Here is a 13,085-nt window from a genome sequence, read left to right on the forward strand (position 1 = left end):
CTCCTTTTTTTTTAAAAAAAAAAATCATCACTAGCATGGCAGCTGATAAAACGGTTGTTCCAAAATGGTAATTGGTCCCATGGATGAAGAAGATGCAAGACACATCAACAAATATTCAAAGCACAAAGCATCTGTGCTCTATAAAATGCATTCACAAGTCTGAGTCACACAGAAAGCCAAGCACTCTATTTTAATTCATTTTCATATCACCTGCCAAAGAGCCAAACTTTAACTTTACTGGAGGACTTAAGTAATTGAAAGAATGAAAATGTCTGCTTACAGGAGGTCATAACACTTATCATAGGACAATTTAAACATTTATGGCACACTGGTAAACCTTATGCTTTGAGACAGTTGGTATTTTCTCCATCAACCTCTGTGTAGTGGCGAATTGTCCTCAGACTGAACAAAACAAACTAAAAACTCCAAAGTCCAAAAGCCACTGAGGCACCGAAGGAGTGAATCTTACGCAGAGATAAAAACGTTCATTGTCCAGGCAGAGATGGCATTTCTGTGAGGTTTATTAATCCCATTTCTCAGCAACAAACATTTCACACAAAGGAGCAATGGCGTCTCTAGGCTCTGGTAAAAAACCATCAGCCCTCCCCGGTGTCTACCTCCCACGTACCTGTTCACCCATATTTGTAGACTTCACCTATGGCTAAGGCTGCTTGGTATTTTCAAAACAAAAGCACTAGATGATACTGAAAATAAGTAAAATAAAATACTAATGATAAAACAAATGTATGTAGCTATATGATTCAAGCAAAAACCAAAATTAAATAAATTAATATTTAACTATTAAACATAAACAATAATAACAAAACAATGAATAGCTCCAACATTCCGGCCCCTAATTGTGAAAAGTGTAAACTCACAATTACCTTTCTTTATTTCTATAAAGGGAGCTATACTCTCTACGTGTACTCTAACTTCCCTATATCAATTTTCTCCTTAGTCCGTTAGCTGTAAGAGAAACAGACAGAAAGAAAACAGGATAGAATGAGAGAAAGAAAGAATAAATGTCCATGATGCTACACTGTGGCCTCCAGCAGCAGGCAGATCTTTGTTACAGGTCTCTCCAACACACTGGTCTTCGTTTGGAGGCACACAGAACGAACCAATCCTTTGCAGTCAGACTTGGTACTCAGAACTCGGCCCATGATCCAGGATCCTCTTGGAGCAGTAGCGTCAGCAATAATGACAATATCACCTGGAGAGAAGCTTCTTCTTGCCTGAGCCCATTTTTGTCTTTCCTGCATCACAAGTAAGTACTCCAATGTCCATCTTTTCCAAAAGATCTCCGCAATATACTGTACTTGCTTCCATCTTCTTTTTATGTACAAGTCACTCTTCTCAAAGATGCTTGGTGGAAGAATAGGTTTTCCTTTAGTGGGGTGATGTACTCCGTGATGGGGAATGTACCACACTTTTCCATCATCTTGATCCAACTGATCAGTGGATACTGTTTCAGCATAGTCTTGAGCCAACATATCACTGAGAAATGAGGTGTACTCATCTTTATACTTGACAATTCTTTCAAATTTCCTCTTCAGGCCTTGAAGCCTCTGCTCTGCAACACGGCGATTGTTTGGTAGGACAGGGTCTTTGGCTTTCTCTTCCAGATGTTCCACAGAAATCCGATTGGTTGTAACTGAGCAGCCAGTCTTGACTCCATTGTTGTCTCCACCACGCAGTGGTCCATTAATTACCCAGCCAACTCTTGTTCGGACTGCATAGGGTCCTTCTCCTTGGCTGTTAATCACCTCCCAAGGTTCCATCACTTTTGCTGCATCAGTTCCAATGAGCAAATCAACATCTGCATCCACATCATGAAGCTTTACCTTTCTCAAATAGGACCAATTTGCAACATCCTCATGCCGTGGAATGTTCGGCCTTGAAACTGGCATAGTCTTTTGAGTTAGGACGTTAGACAACACCATAAAATCATCCATATCCATGCCAGAAACTTCCAAACCAGCCAGTACAGTGGTACTCACAATCTTCTTTTGACCCATTGTTCTCAATACAATGTTGGCTGGTTTGCCTCCCAAGCCCAGTCTCTTTGCCAAACTGACAGTACAGAATGTACCTGAACTCCCTGGATCCAAGAATGCGTATGTATGTACAACTTTATTACTCCTCTGGCCTTTAACCTGAACTGCAACAATGGAGAAAACAGCATTATCCTCATCACTGGCCCCTATATGACCACATGTCTGTGACAGTCCAGGTAAATCTCTTAGTGGAGGGCTCACACCTTTGGCTCCTTTAAAGGACGTACTTGTATCCTTTTCCTCAATATGAAGGACTGATGGATGCTTCCGGTGACACACACTACAATCAAAACGACTCCTACAGTCTTTGCTTATGTGACCAGGCTTTAAGCAACCAAAACAAATTCCATTTTCCTTTATGAAACTTATCTTGTCCCGTTGCATTTTCACCTTGAAGCGTGAGCATTTATCCAGTGAGTGACTGTTTTCCTGACAAAATAAACAGCACCCAAGGTTGCTTTCAGAAGAAGAAAACTTGATCTTATTGTCCGTGTAGACTTTATTTCCTTCTTTCACTGCAGTGACACTGGTGGCAAAGGTGCTCCCCTTTCTCCTTTGCTGAGGTTGACTAGCATCAGAAGCTTTAGTGTATTTCCAAAGAGTGGGTCAGAAGCAATTTTAACTTGTTTTTCCACAAAGGTCACAAGGTCAACAAACATAGCTCTGCATCCACTTTGCTCCTGTAAATCACATGCATCATTTCTCCATTTTTCCCTTAACTTATAAGGCAATTTCATTACAATATTTCTGAGGTTAGATGGCATGTTCAACTCATCCATGTAGCTGATTTGCTGTGTTAAGTTGGAGCAACCTCAAAGAAAAAGAGAAAATGATTGCAGTGCATTAACATCCTCTGCTTTAATGGGGGACCATTGAAATATTTTGTCCATGTAAGCAATAGCAACTTTGTGTTCATTCCCAAAATGTTCAGCAAGAAGGGATTTAGCTCTTTGATATCCTTGACCAGAGGGTAAATGCTGACAACTCTTCACAAGGTCTCTTGGCTGACCCCTAGTGTACTGCTCCAGATAGTGCAAGCAGTCACTAAAGTTGCTGGTTTTTCCTTCCACACCATTTTCAAAAGCTCTAATAAAGGATTGAAACTCAAGAGGGTCACCATCAAACACAGGAATATTTCTGCCTGGCAGAGAAGTTGCCAAATTTTGCCGAACCAAAAGTGCAGTGATGTCATTCTGTTGTTGCATGATGTTTACAATGTCCTTTTAGCTGTTATTGTTGCTTGCTTGGTTCACATCAGGTCCATGTTCTATATGTTGAGCATCATAAACCACTTGTGTCATTTGTGCTTGAGTATTTCTTGTTACTGGTATGATGTCAGTTTGTGTTACTGCAGCTTGTTTAGGCCTCACAGTCACTGCTTGTGTCCCAGGATGAGATTGACTTTTGACATTACTTTTATCAACCCTTTCTGGTACAAAATAATCTGCATTAGGATTTAATCCACTTGTTTTTTGGGCACTGATCTTTTTAAAATATGAGTTCATTCCATCAGACACTTTAGAACCAGACTTTGAGTTCCTTTCCAGCACATGAAGTTTTGCATTGGCTGCAGCCAGTTTTGTTTCCAGAGCCAACTTTTCCTTTTCCCTTCTTAGTTCCTCCTCTTTGGCTTCCAACGAATGTTTCTTTTTTAATGCAGGCATGTGCTCCTCAAGTGCTGCCTTGTTAGCTTCCGTTTTAATTCTTGCAGATGAGGTGGATGATAATCTGGATAATTGAGAGTGTGGCCTGGAATGAATTTCTGTCACATATGAAATGTTTGAAGCACCGTCCTCAGTTTTAATATCATCAGAAGCCACACTTTGGTTATCAGAAGGTTCAACATCATTGTCTTTTAATTCCACATATGGATGGCCAGCATCAGCACACCAACTCTTTACCTCTTCAAGGAAGTCATAAAACATGGCTCTTTTTTCATGAAAATATTTCTGTTGTTTTTCAACTTCATCCTCTGGTAAATTCAGATTTAAGATGGATTCATGCATGTCATTAGCTTCCTCATGACATTTAATGAATTTAACCAGCTGAGATTGCACACATTTCACATTGTCAACCATCAGCCCTCCCCGGTGTCTACCTCCCACGTACCTGTTCACCCATATTTGTAGACTTCACCTGTGGCTAAGGCTGCTTGGTATTTTCAAAACAAAAGCACTAGATGATACTGAAAGTAAGCAAAATAAAATACTAATGATAAAACAAAGTTATGTAGCTATATGATTCAAGCAAAAACCAAAATTAAATAAATTAATATTTAACTATTAAACATAAACAATGACCCTGGCTATAACAATAACAAAACAATGAATAGCTCCAACACTGTGATTTATATGAGGTCAGATAAGACAGATTAAAAAGGAGTAAAGGAGGCCATCTACATTGAACTGGAAAAGCCATTCCTTCACAGAGGGGGCCGTCTAGACATTCCTTACCAGGATGTTTCACAGGAAGTTACATTTTAATTAATTAGACTCAAGATTATCATAATTGCCATTTGACTTTGAAAATTTCTGTGACCCCCACCAAAGAGGTTTAAATGCTTAGGGAGTCCACCTGTCAGGAAAACAGATGAAGTTTCTTGAATGAATGTTGGAACATCTTCAAGACTAAGAAACAACAAATTCATATGCTTGTAAAATAGTACTTCTGGACCATTTTACATCTTCTGACTTTTATAGCGGTCACATAGTATTACAAGAATAAGAAGTATGAGGGGGAAAAACATCCCCAAATATGAATTAATGCTTATATTATTTCTTTTTTACCCTTTAAAATTTCAATTCACTTTTGTTTGACTATTACACTGAAAATTACTGTAAAACTATGTGCTCTATCCCAATTAAAGATATTTTGGGTCAGCCGTCCTCGGGCAACTGTACAAGGCATTTCACGTTTCTGCTTTACAAGACATGACTCCAGTCCCATGTCCCCTTTATTAGCCTGCTTTGCAGTATATTTATGCACCCCAAGAAAGCACCTCATGGCTCCACTCTGGATAGCATTACTGTCATCATTAAAACCCCAAACTCCTGCATTATAAAATAAGATTAAGCCCACTATTGAATAATAAAGTTTTAAAAATGTTGAAAATGGTCAGGACAAAATTTCATTTTATTCATCACAGGTTTTTACGCTCTTCCTGCCGACTCCAGTACTACCAGTCTTTTCCTCTGTAAAGCTCATATTTAATTAAAAACAATAGCTAGATATTTATAAGTTTAAGTATAACTGGTGTATTTTAAAGGCATTGACCCAAACTGAATTATTTGGTTGCACTGCTGTTCACATTGCTTTCTAAAATGTAATAATGGCAGGTCTCAATTTACTACTTCATAAACTCATAATAACATTTTTTGTAAATTAATCTCTGTCTCCGCAGCCAACACAATCTCATCAGCATAACATAATACTAAAGTTCATATCATTAATTAATATGCCTAGATCAGCCTGCTTGTTTTCTTAGGCTAGGTCATTTACATAATTGACAAATACTGTAAAGGATTGCAATTTTTTTTCTTCTTTAAAACGGGTTTGTAAGCTAATTCAAAGTGAGAGAGAAATATCCGAATATGCTAACCTACTGATGCTATTTGGTCATTTAATGCTTGTTTAACATTATTAGCTTAACATTTTGCAATTTGAGGTATACTGTGTGATTCAATTTCAAATCTTCACTATTAACCCTTGTAATATGTTAGAAATCTGCACACATTTTTTGTTAGTGGGTCAAATTTGACCCGTGATTTAACTCAGCCCAAAATGATCATAAAACAATGACTATCATCCAATATTGTTTTTCACCTCATAGTTAATTTATTATGTATTCATTTACAGGTCAAAATTGACCCGTATACATTTAGGTTAGGAAGTCTTTGAACAAGAATACACATCTAGAATGAAGATGAGGGTCTAAGTGACCCAGATGCTCAAAAAGAGTTATTTAAATTAAAAATAACTGACATTTAATGGTTGTCAATCAATTATCACACCCAAGGCAGAGCACTGACTGAGAACATGAACCCAACATGGAAGGGTGTTGCTACTTTCTGGGGTGTACAGCTCCTGGAATGATGCTACAGTTTATGGGATGCTGAGTTATGCCAGAGTATATTGCATGCTACCATGTCACTTAGGACTTTTATATGTAATCCCTTGTTTCAAGAATTATCTGCTTTCACATTCGGGAGACAAGAGTTGCTTGCCTTGTGAATGACAGCTTACTCCCATCAGGGATATTTGGGACAAATGTGTGGAACACTTGCCATACATGTAGCCTACGTCGAGGATCTGTACACCCCAGCAAGAAGCAACAGCCCCATGTAAGCATCCAGGTGTGTTTTGTCAATCTCCATCTAACAAACACCCTTCCATGTTTGTTGTCGGTTCTTCTCAACAGATGGCAGTATGAACAACTAAAATGCTGTCTTGATGTCTTGGACATGTGACCCAGCATATCTGATTTCTCAGTTGGTGCTCCACCTTGGGTGTTATAAGGGATCGATGACCATTTTGATTTGTATATCGTTCATGCCAGCCCCTTAAAGATGATACTAACTTGTGAAAACAAAAGTGCTTGTGTGTGAGGGGTTTTAAAGGTGTGTGTGTGTGTGTGTGTGTGTGTGTGTGTGGTGGGGGTGTTAACATTCAAGTTCATTTTGAGTCAAAATCTATCAATATCCTGCGAGAAAGCCTGTGTTCCCAGTGTTTTGAGGTAGGTTGTGTGTATGTGTGTAGGGGTGTGTGTGTGTGAGATTTCTCTTGGCACAGCTACCAAAAGACTTACAACTTTCAGACAGGTTGCTCACGTCACATTTACATCATCTCTCTCAGTTGGAGGCTGCACAGTAACGCTCAGCGCTCACCGGAAAAGTGCTTCTAATATCCTTCACTGGTCTCCGTCCAGCGCAACGGGATCTGTTGGTCCAGTTTATATATGTCAATGAGTTTGACAGCCAGGCCGGGTTGCCAGATATACCTGTAAAAACGTAAACCCAGCATGCTTCAGCTCTAACGTTAGTACAGCCATGAATGCAGCAAACAAACAAACAGGATCAACGGAGTTAGATTCTACCAGACCAAAAAAAAACTATTGGCATGTTTCTAACAGTTGCGTGACCAGAGACGTAACAACCCCCTGGTAAATATTGGAGATGTATTTGAAAGATGGATACAGCTTAGAGCCCAAAAGGACGCAGAGTTGGCTAATTTCCTCCTGAACAGGTAAGCATTAGCTTCAGGCTAATTTATCACAGCTATAAGGAACGGGCATTTTATGCCATTTCAACATTTGTACTCACATTGAATTATACAGCTATAGTACCAAAGTTGGTTACTCGCAAAAACAATTGAGACAAAGTAAAGTGATCCTGACTGGTCCTGGCTAATAAAGCCAATAAAGTGTGTATTTCAGTCAGGTGGAGAGGACGGCAAGGTTGTTGTGTTTTTAGCGGTTCCTACTGTAATTCTAAACGTAGGAAGTTTGTCTTCCCGTCGGGTGGAGAGGACGGCGAGGTTGTTGTGTTTTTAGCGGTTCCTACCGTAATTCTAAGAAAAAGTGTGTCTGTCAGTTGAGTACAGAGCTTGAGCGTGAGCACAGGCTTTTATGAATGTCAATATAGCCAGCATCTAACGTTAGCTACTCCGCTGTGCTGTGAAGTAATGTCTGGCTATGTGAGACAATCGTCTAGCAACATTGTTGTGGATGCTGCTGTCTCAGCCCGGCAACCTCCGTGAACTTCGAGTCTGGGGAAGAGGGGGCGGGGGAGACGACTCTCTCCAGTATTTAGAATTTGTAATGCAGTAACTATTTTAAACACTAGCTGTCAGTATTACATATTGCACCTTTAAATGTTCTAAAAACCTTTTTTTCAGCATTGAACAAGTGATGGGGTCCCACAATTTGTCTGCCAAAGTTAGAACATTTTTGGTTATTTCACTTGAGAGATTTACTTGTGTTATTACAAGATTATATCTGAGAATCTGAGTTGAGTTATTGCCATGGAGACGCCATTGTCAATCAGACATACCAAACCACACGGTCCTAAAGAGGCAGTTTTTGAGTGTTAAACTGCAAAATAGCCTTTTCATGGCAGATGTTTTGACTTGTCATAGCCTGTCACACATCATGTCATAGAATATACAGCCAGCTGCTGTGACGTCATAACGTCTACCTTGTCTATAATAAGTCTGAATGTTTTTTTCCCCTAAATGTCCCATAGTTTTCAGTTGCTTTAAATATAATAGCCTGCAGTAAGCCTACGTTAAATTGTTATTCTTGCGTCTTTCCAAATAACTTTCTAATCATTTCTTGAAATGTTACTGGGGGAAAAAACGTTGTGGTATTAATCATGGGGAAATATAAACTGATATTTTCAGTTCATAGGCTATATATGTTAGATTAAATGCTTACCTGTAGTCGACAAAGGGCACACGTTTGCATTTCCTCCTGACCTGCTGTGCGCTACACAAGCGTAGTATTTAACTAGAATGAATCAACTGAACTGAACGGTCTTTATTTTAGGCCTATAAGCCTACCTGCCAAATCACATGGAATTTACCGAGCCGTAGGAAAATGATTTTTCCCATCAGGGATCGAGGGACACATTTTCTTCTATCGGCAGCAATCAATACGAGAAGATTTTGGATTCAGGGTTTTCTCATCTCAGGCCACAAGGAGGCTACATTGTCCCTCTTTCTCTCTCTTGCTCTCTGTCTCTCTCAGTCCTCGACAGGTTTCCCTCCCTTCCGCTCTCTCTCTCTCTCTCTCTCTCTCTCTCTCTCTCTCTCTCTCTCTCTCTCTCTCTGTACTTCTCCTTCAGCGGCCGCAGGCAGCTCCCATCCCCGCTGCTGTAGGAGCGTCTGTTCAGCTGGAGAGGAAGCAGCAGCTCGCTTTGTGTTACCCACCTGTGCCGCGGATGGTGGTGATGGAGCAGATTTTGCGTCGCATGGAATAATTTTGCACACAGTTAAATTTTTCTTCTATCCGGATTTGCTTTTTGCATCATTGGGCATCTAAAGTTGTGATGATGCCTCCGCTCAGCATTTGGGATTGGTAATAGCCTTCTGCGCGAGGGTGATACATCATTCGCATGTGATTGAACGATCCTGTCTCTCGGAAGTGGACAAAACATGGACTAATTTTTTTATATATATATATACATACATTCACCATGGGATTATTACAGCTATTTCTGGTTCTCGGCATATTTTGCGCCTCCTCAGGTAGGACACAGGGCTGTCACTGATTGTACAGTAACCATCCCTTGCCTCTTGTAGCCGATAAGATGAGAAACAGATAATTCAATTATTGTTATGGATAATTTGCCACCTAGGCTTCTCAGAAATAATCAGACCTACTTGATAGCTAGTGCACTATTTTATACATTCTATGCTTGCTACAGTAACCTCCCATCTCTTCCTTTGACACCAGCAGGGAATTTTATTTTTATAGCATCACAGGTGTCCTTGCCTGCTAATAACAATGACAATCTTGTTTTTGTGTTTGCAAATTAGTTGTAGGTTTTGGGGTTGACCCTGCCCTGAGCATCAGCATGTTTGATGAACTCATGCTTGGGGAAGGCTTTGATGGAGTTACTCAGGTCCAGGGCTTCCACAGCGAGTCTAGAGCTTTCCACTTTCAAGGTACAGTAACTTACACTCCTTGCATTCTTGTTCATAGATTGGAGATACAATGTGTCCAGATGAGGTGATCTGCATGTGAAGCAAAGCTCACCAAACAAAAAGTGATTGACACAAACACTGCTGTCCTTTTATTATTTTGTTTAAAGAACTTGTAAGCCTAACAGGATTTAGCCCATTATACTACAAGTCAGCTCCTCTACTGAGATGCCTGATGTTAAAATATCAGATCATCTGATAATACTGTAGCACTTATACTTGTACTGGATTCCTACTGTCCATGGCACAACTGTGTAAAAGACTGTCAGCAGCAGCATACGGTGGATTTGCAGTTTTCCTCTATAACGGGACTTAGCTTGGGGGCCCTCAGACTGCCACCTGCCTGAACAAAAGGGAATGTTAGGTCTTCATGAAAAAGTGGGGTGAGCAGGGCGAGCAGAGGGGGAGAGAAGGGGGAATCACGCAAAGAATCATAGACAGTCTTAGCCTAATCAGATTAGGCAGGGTCAAAGCCCACAGAGATGTATGATGTGAGTGAATGAGCCCCTCGCTAGAATTTACCCATTGGTGATCTTCTGGAGTGTTAAAGCAGTCTTACACCAAAATATGAATGGGTAGAAGAATGAGGCAGATGTCCATGTTGTCAGTTGTGCGGCAGTGTGTAGGCTAAATATTTTATCTATGGCATTTAGTAAATCGCACTGTGCAGAATGGAGTTGTCAAAGCTGCGGTCGTGCTTGACTTTTATATGCGCTGTTTTGCCAGTATTACATTTCTGTCATTTGATGTCAGATTCTCATTACAATCCAAATGAGCGTGTTAACAGCCCCATCACAGGGGTGGAGATGCCTATCATAACCCAGCCAAAAGTAGCAACAGAGGGAATTGCTTTTGGCTCCTCAGATCAGTGGCAAAACCAAAGATGTGGCAACATTCAAGTCTTTACAAGGAAGATCTCAACATGGATCACATAATATACCAAAGTGACAATGTTGTTTTGGGACAGAGAAACACCACAATCATCTGTCGGCATTTTTCTTCTTCTCTCCTCTTTCCTGATATCTTCTAATCTCCCCGTACAGCCGCTGAGACAGCAGCACTTCTGCATGGAGCAGCAACTCCAGCATCGCTGTGAAGGCTGGCCATTTGATGTGCTCTATGTAGACAACACTTTAAAAGTGCTCTACCCAGGCAGGTAGCAAGAGGGAGGGAGTGAGGCTACAAGGAAGAATTGAGAGAGAGAGAGAGAGAGAGAGAGAGAGAGAGAGAGAGAGAGAGAGAGAGAGAGACAGACAAAGAGTTATAAAAAGCTTTTGTGACAAAATGAAATACACGACTGTTCCGCGACTGGCACCTCTCCATCATTACACTTATTTCTCTGCATTACCTTTGCTAAGTACATTCAGCTACCCAGGCGGAGAAGGCGGTATGTTATTTATGGCAGAGCTCGCCTCCATCCTTCATTTGGGATGTCTATGTTAAGTCAATGATGTTGGGTGAGTGGGAGGCAGAGAGAGGCGTACGGCAAAGCAGACCTGGGCCTTTGCTTGTTTGTGATCATAAATAGACAGGGGGAGGAACATACAGTATTGTAGAGATGCAGAAAGAGTGAGCGAGAGAGAAAGAGAGAGAAAGAAGCTGAGATAGAAGTGAATGAGAATGAAAGGAGGGAAGAGAAACTGGGAGCAGAGCTGTCTGCCAGCTGTTTGATAGACTGTGCTGATTCCACATGTATGGATGCTTGGCTGGCTGGGACCAGCAGACAGGCCCACGGTGACATTCCGACGCTCATTAGATAGCAGGCCCAACACATCCATGGCTGTCCCCTCCACTGCCTGCCTGCCCGAAGGGAAGGCTCTTATCTCTGGGTGCTGGGTGGAGGCAGGAGGAGGGGTAGCTGCTGAGAGCTGAAAGAGAAAAGCAGGGGGAGAGTGTCATTTACAGTATAGAAATGTGTATATGTGCATGTGTGGTGATAAGCAATTGTGGTGTTCACATTGCTGTTCACTATATCTTTGTATCTCTGTCTGACTGCTACAGTATGTTTTTGTGTGTCTGAGAAAGAGAGCAGTGAGCAGTTAGGGGATTGCTGTTTAGCGCACCCCTGCTGATGCTTTTGAAGGTAGCTTTCAGCACTACATTGCATGGCATTAAGAGAGGTGGACCTCAGGGACGGGCATAATAGAGAGGGAGAATAGCCCCCGGACTATGCTCCTCTTATGTCCTGATACTCAGCCACGCCACAAAATCATCACATCATTAGCACCTCCCCCACAGTTTTTAATATCTAGACATCCAGATATCTATCTCTCTGTATAAACAAGCACAGGGGCCACACCCAGAAGCACTCCCTTCCCCCAACACACACACCAACACTCTCTCCCTCTCCGGCTACAAGCCTATGGACCAAACTCATTCGAAGTGCAAACAACACAATTGCTAGAAGCATCCTTTCAGCTGCAGAGCAAGACTCTCCTGTAATTGTATCTCTCTGTGTGTGTGTGTGTGTGTGTGTGTGTGTGTGTGAACTCGGTCAGAAGCATCCTCTTGCTCAGACTGTTTGAACACTGCCAGTAAGGTGTTTCTGTGTATGTTGTGGTGATTATGTCCATGACTGCAGCGACAGTGAAGTGTAACAGGATGGAAGAGACTCATTTATAATACAGAGGGGAGACAGAGGGGACTGTGTGAATGTTTGTTTTCCTGCATTAATGTGTGTGTGGAACAGATAGAAGTATTTGAATAGAAATGACAGTTGTGTGTTCCCACTGTAGGGGCTACATTTGCAAGCTGCTAGTAACCATATGATGCAATGGGTGGGAGGGCAGCTTAGTCCTGTAGAGCCCAGAATCAAGCGTCTATATAGGAAAGCAGCTTCTGTACATTCTGCTGAATTGTATTGAGCCGGTTCAGAGGAGGCATTTTGTAGCTAACTCAACACTTAAAGGAAAGACAGGACAGCAGAATGAGAATTTACCTACAGGAATCAATAAGGTAATTAACACTGACAAAAGAGGTTAGTGTAACATTCATGCTCAACGTCTACGCTCTCTTTATGCTGTAAGGTGCTTTGGATAAGAGATGCCGCTACCAAATGGATCACACAGTGCATCTAATCATTAGATCATTAGAAGGCAAAATATACTATTACAACTGTAGTTTATTTTGCCATTTGTCTCATCCTGTTGCACAATGCACTTTTAAATACACTGCAAAAACTCCCCTAATAGAAATAAGAGAAATGTGCTTGTATCATGCAAATAAATACAGTGAATAAAAACTCTGCCAATAGGGTAAAATGGGCACAAGTGGCCTTGCTTGTTTTTTAAAGACACAACAATCTAGGCCTTAAAACCATTAAAAGACTTA

At 41.1% G+C, this 13,085-nt stretch overlaps 1 protein-coding gene across 2 annotated transcripts in view; it reads left to right on the forward strand.

Annotated features, from left to right (window-relative positions):
- The first annotated feature begins 7,259 nt into the window (after nt 1-7,259).
- nell2a (neural EGFL like 2a) overlaps nt 7,260-13,085 on the forward strand; it is a 92,046-nt gene continuing 86,220 nt past the window's right edge. The window contains exons 1-2 of one of the 2 annotated variants that reach the window (XM_028585065.1): nt 7,260-7,298; nt 9,591-9,719. In XM_028585065.1, the coding sequence (XP_028440866.1) occupies nt 9,629-9,719 (91 nt within the window). In that variant the 5' untranslated portion in view covers nt 7,260-7,298; nt 9,591-9,628. Of the gene's footprint in view, nt 7,299-8,917; nt 9,300-9,590; nt 9,720-13,085 lie in introns of those variants that run through there. The other variant, XM_028585064.1, reaches the window with a different exon arrangement.

This window comes from Perca flavescens, chromosome 8, assembly GCF_004354835.1.
Source record: "Perca flavescens isolate YP-PL-M2 chromosome 8, PFLA_1.0, whole genome shotgun sequence".
NCBI lineage: Eukaryota > Metazoa > Chordata > Actinopteri > Perciformes > Percidae > Perca > Perca flavescens.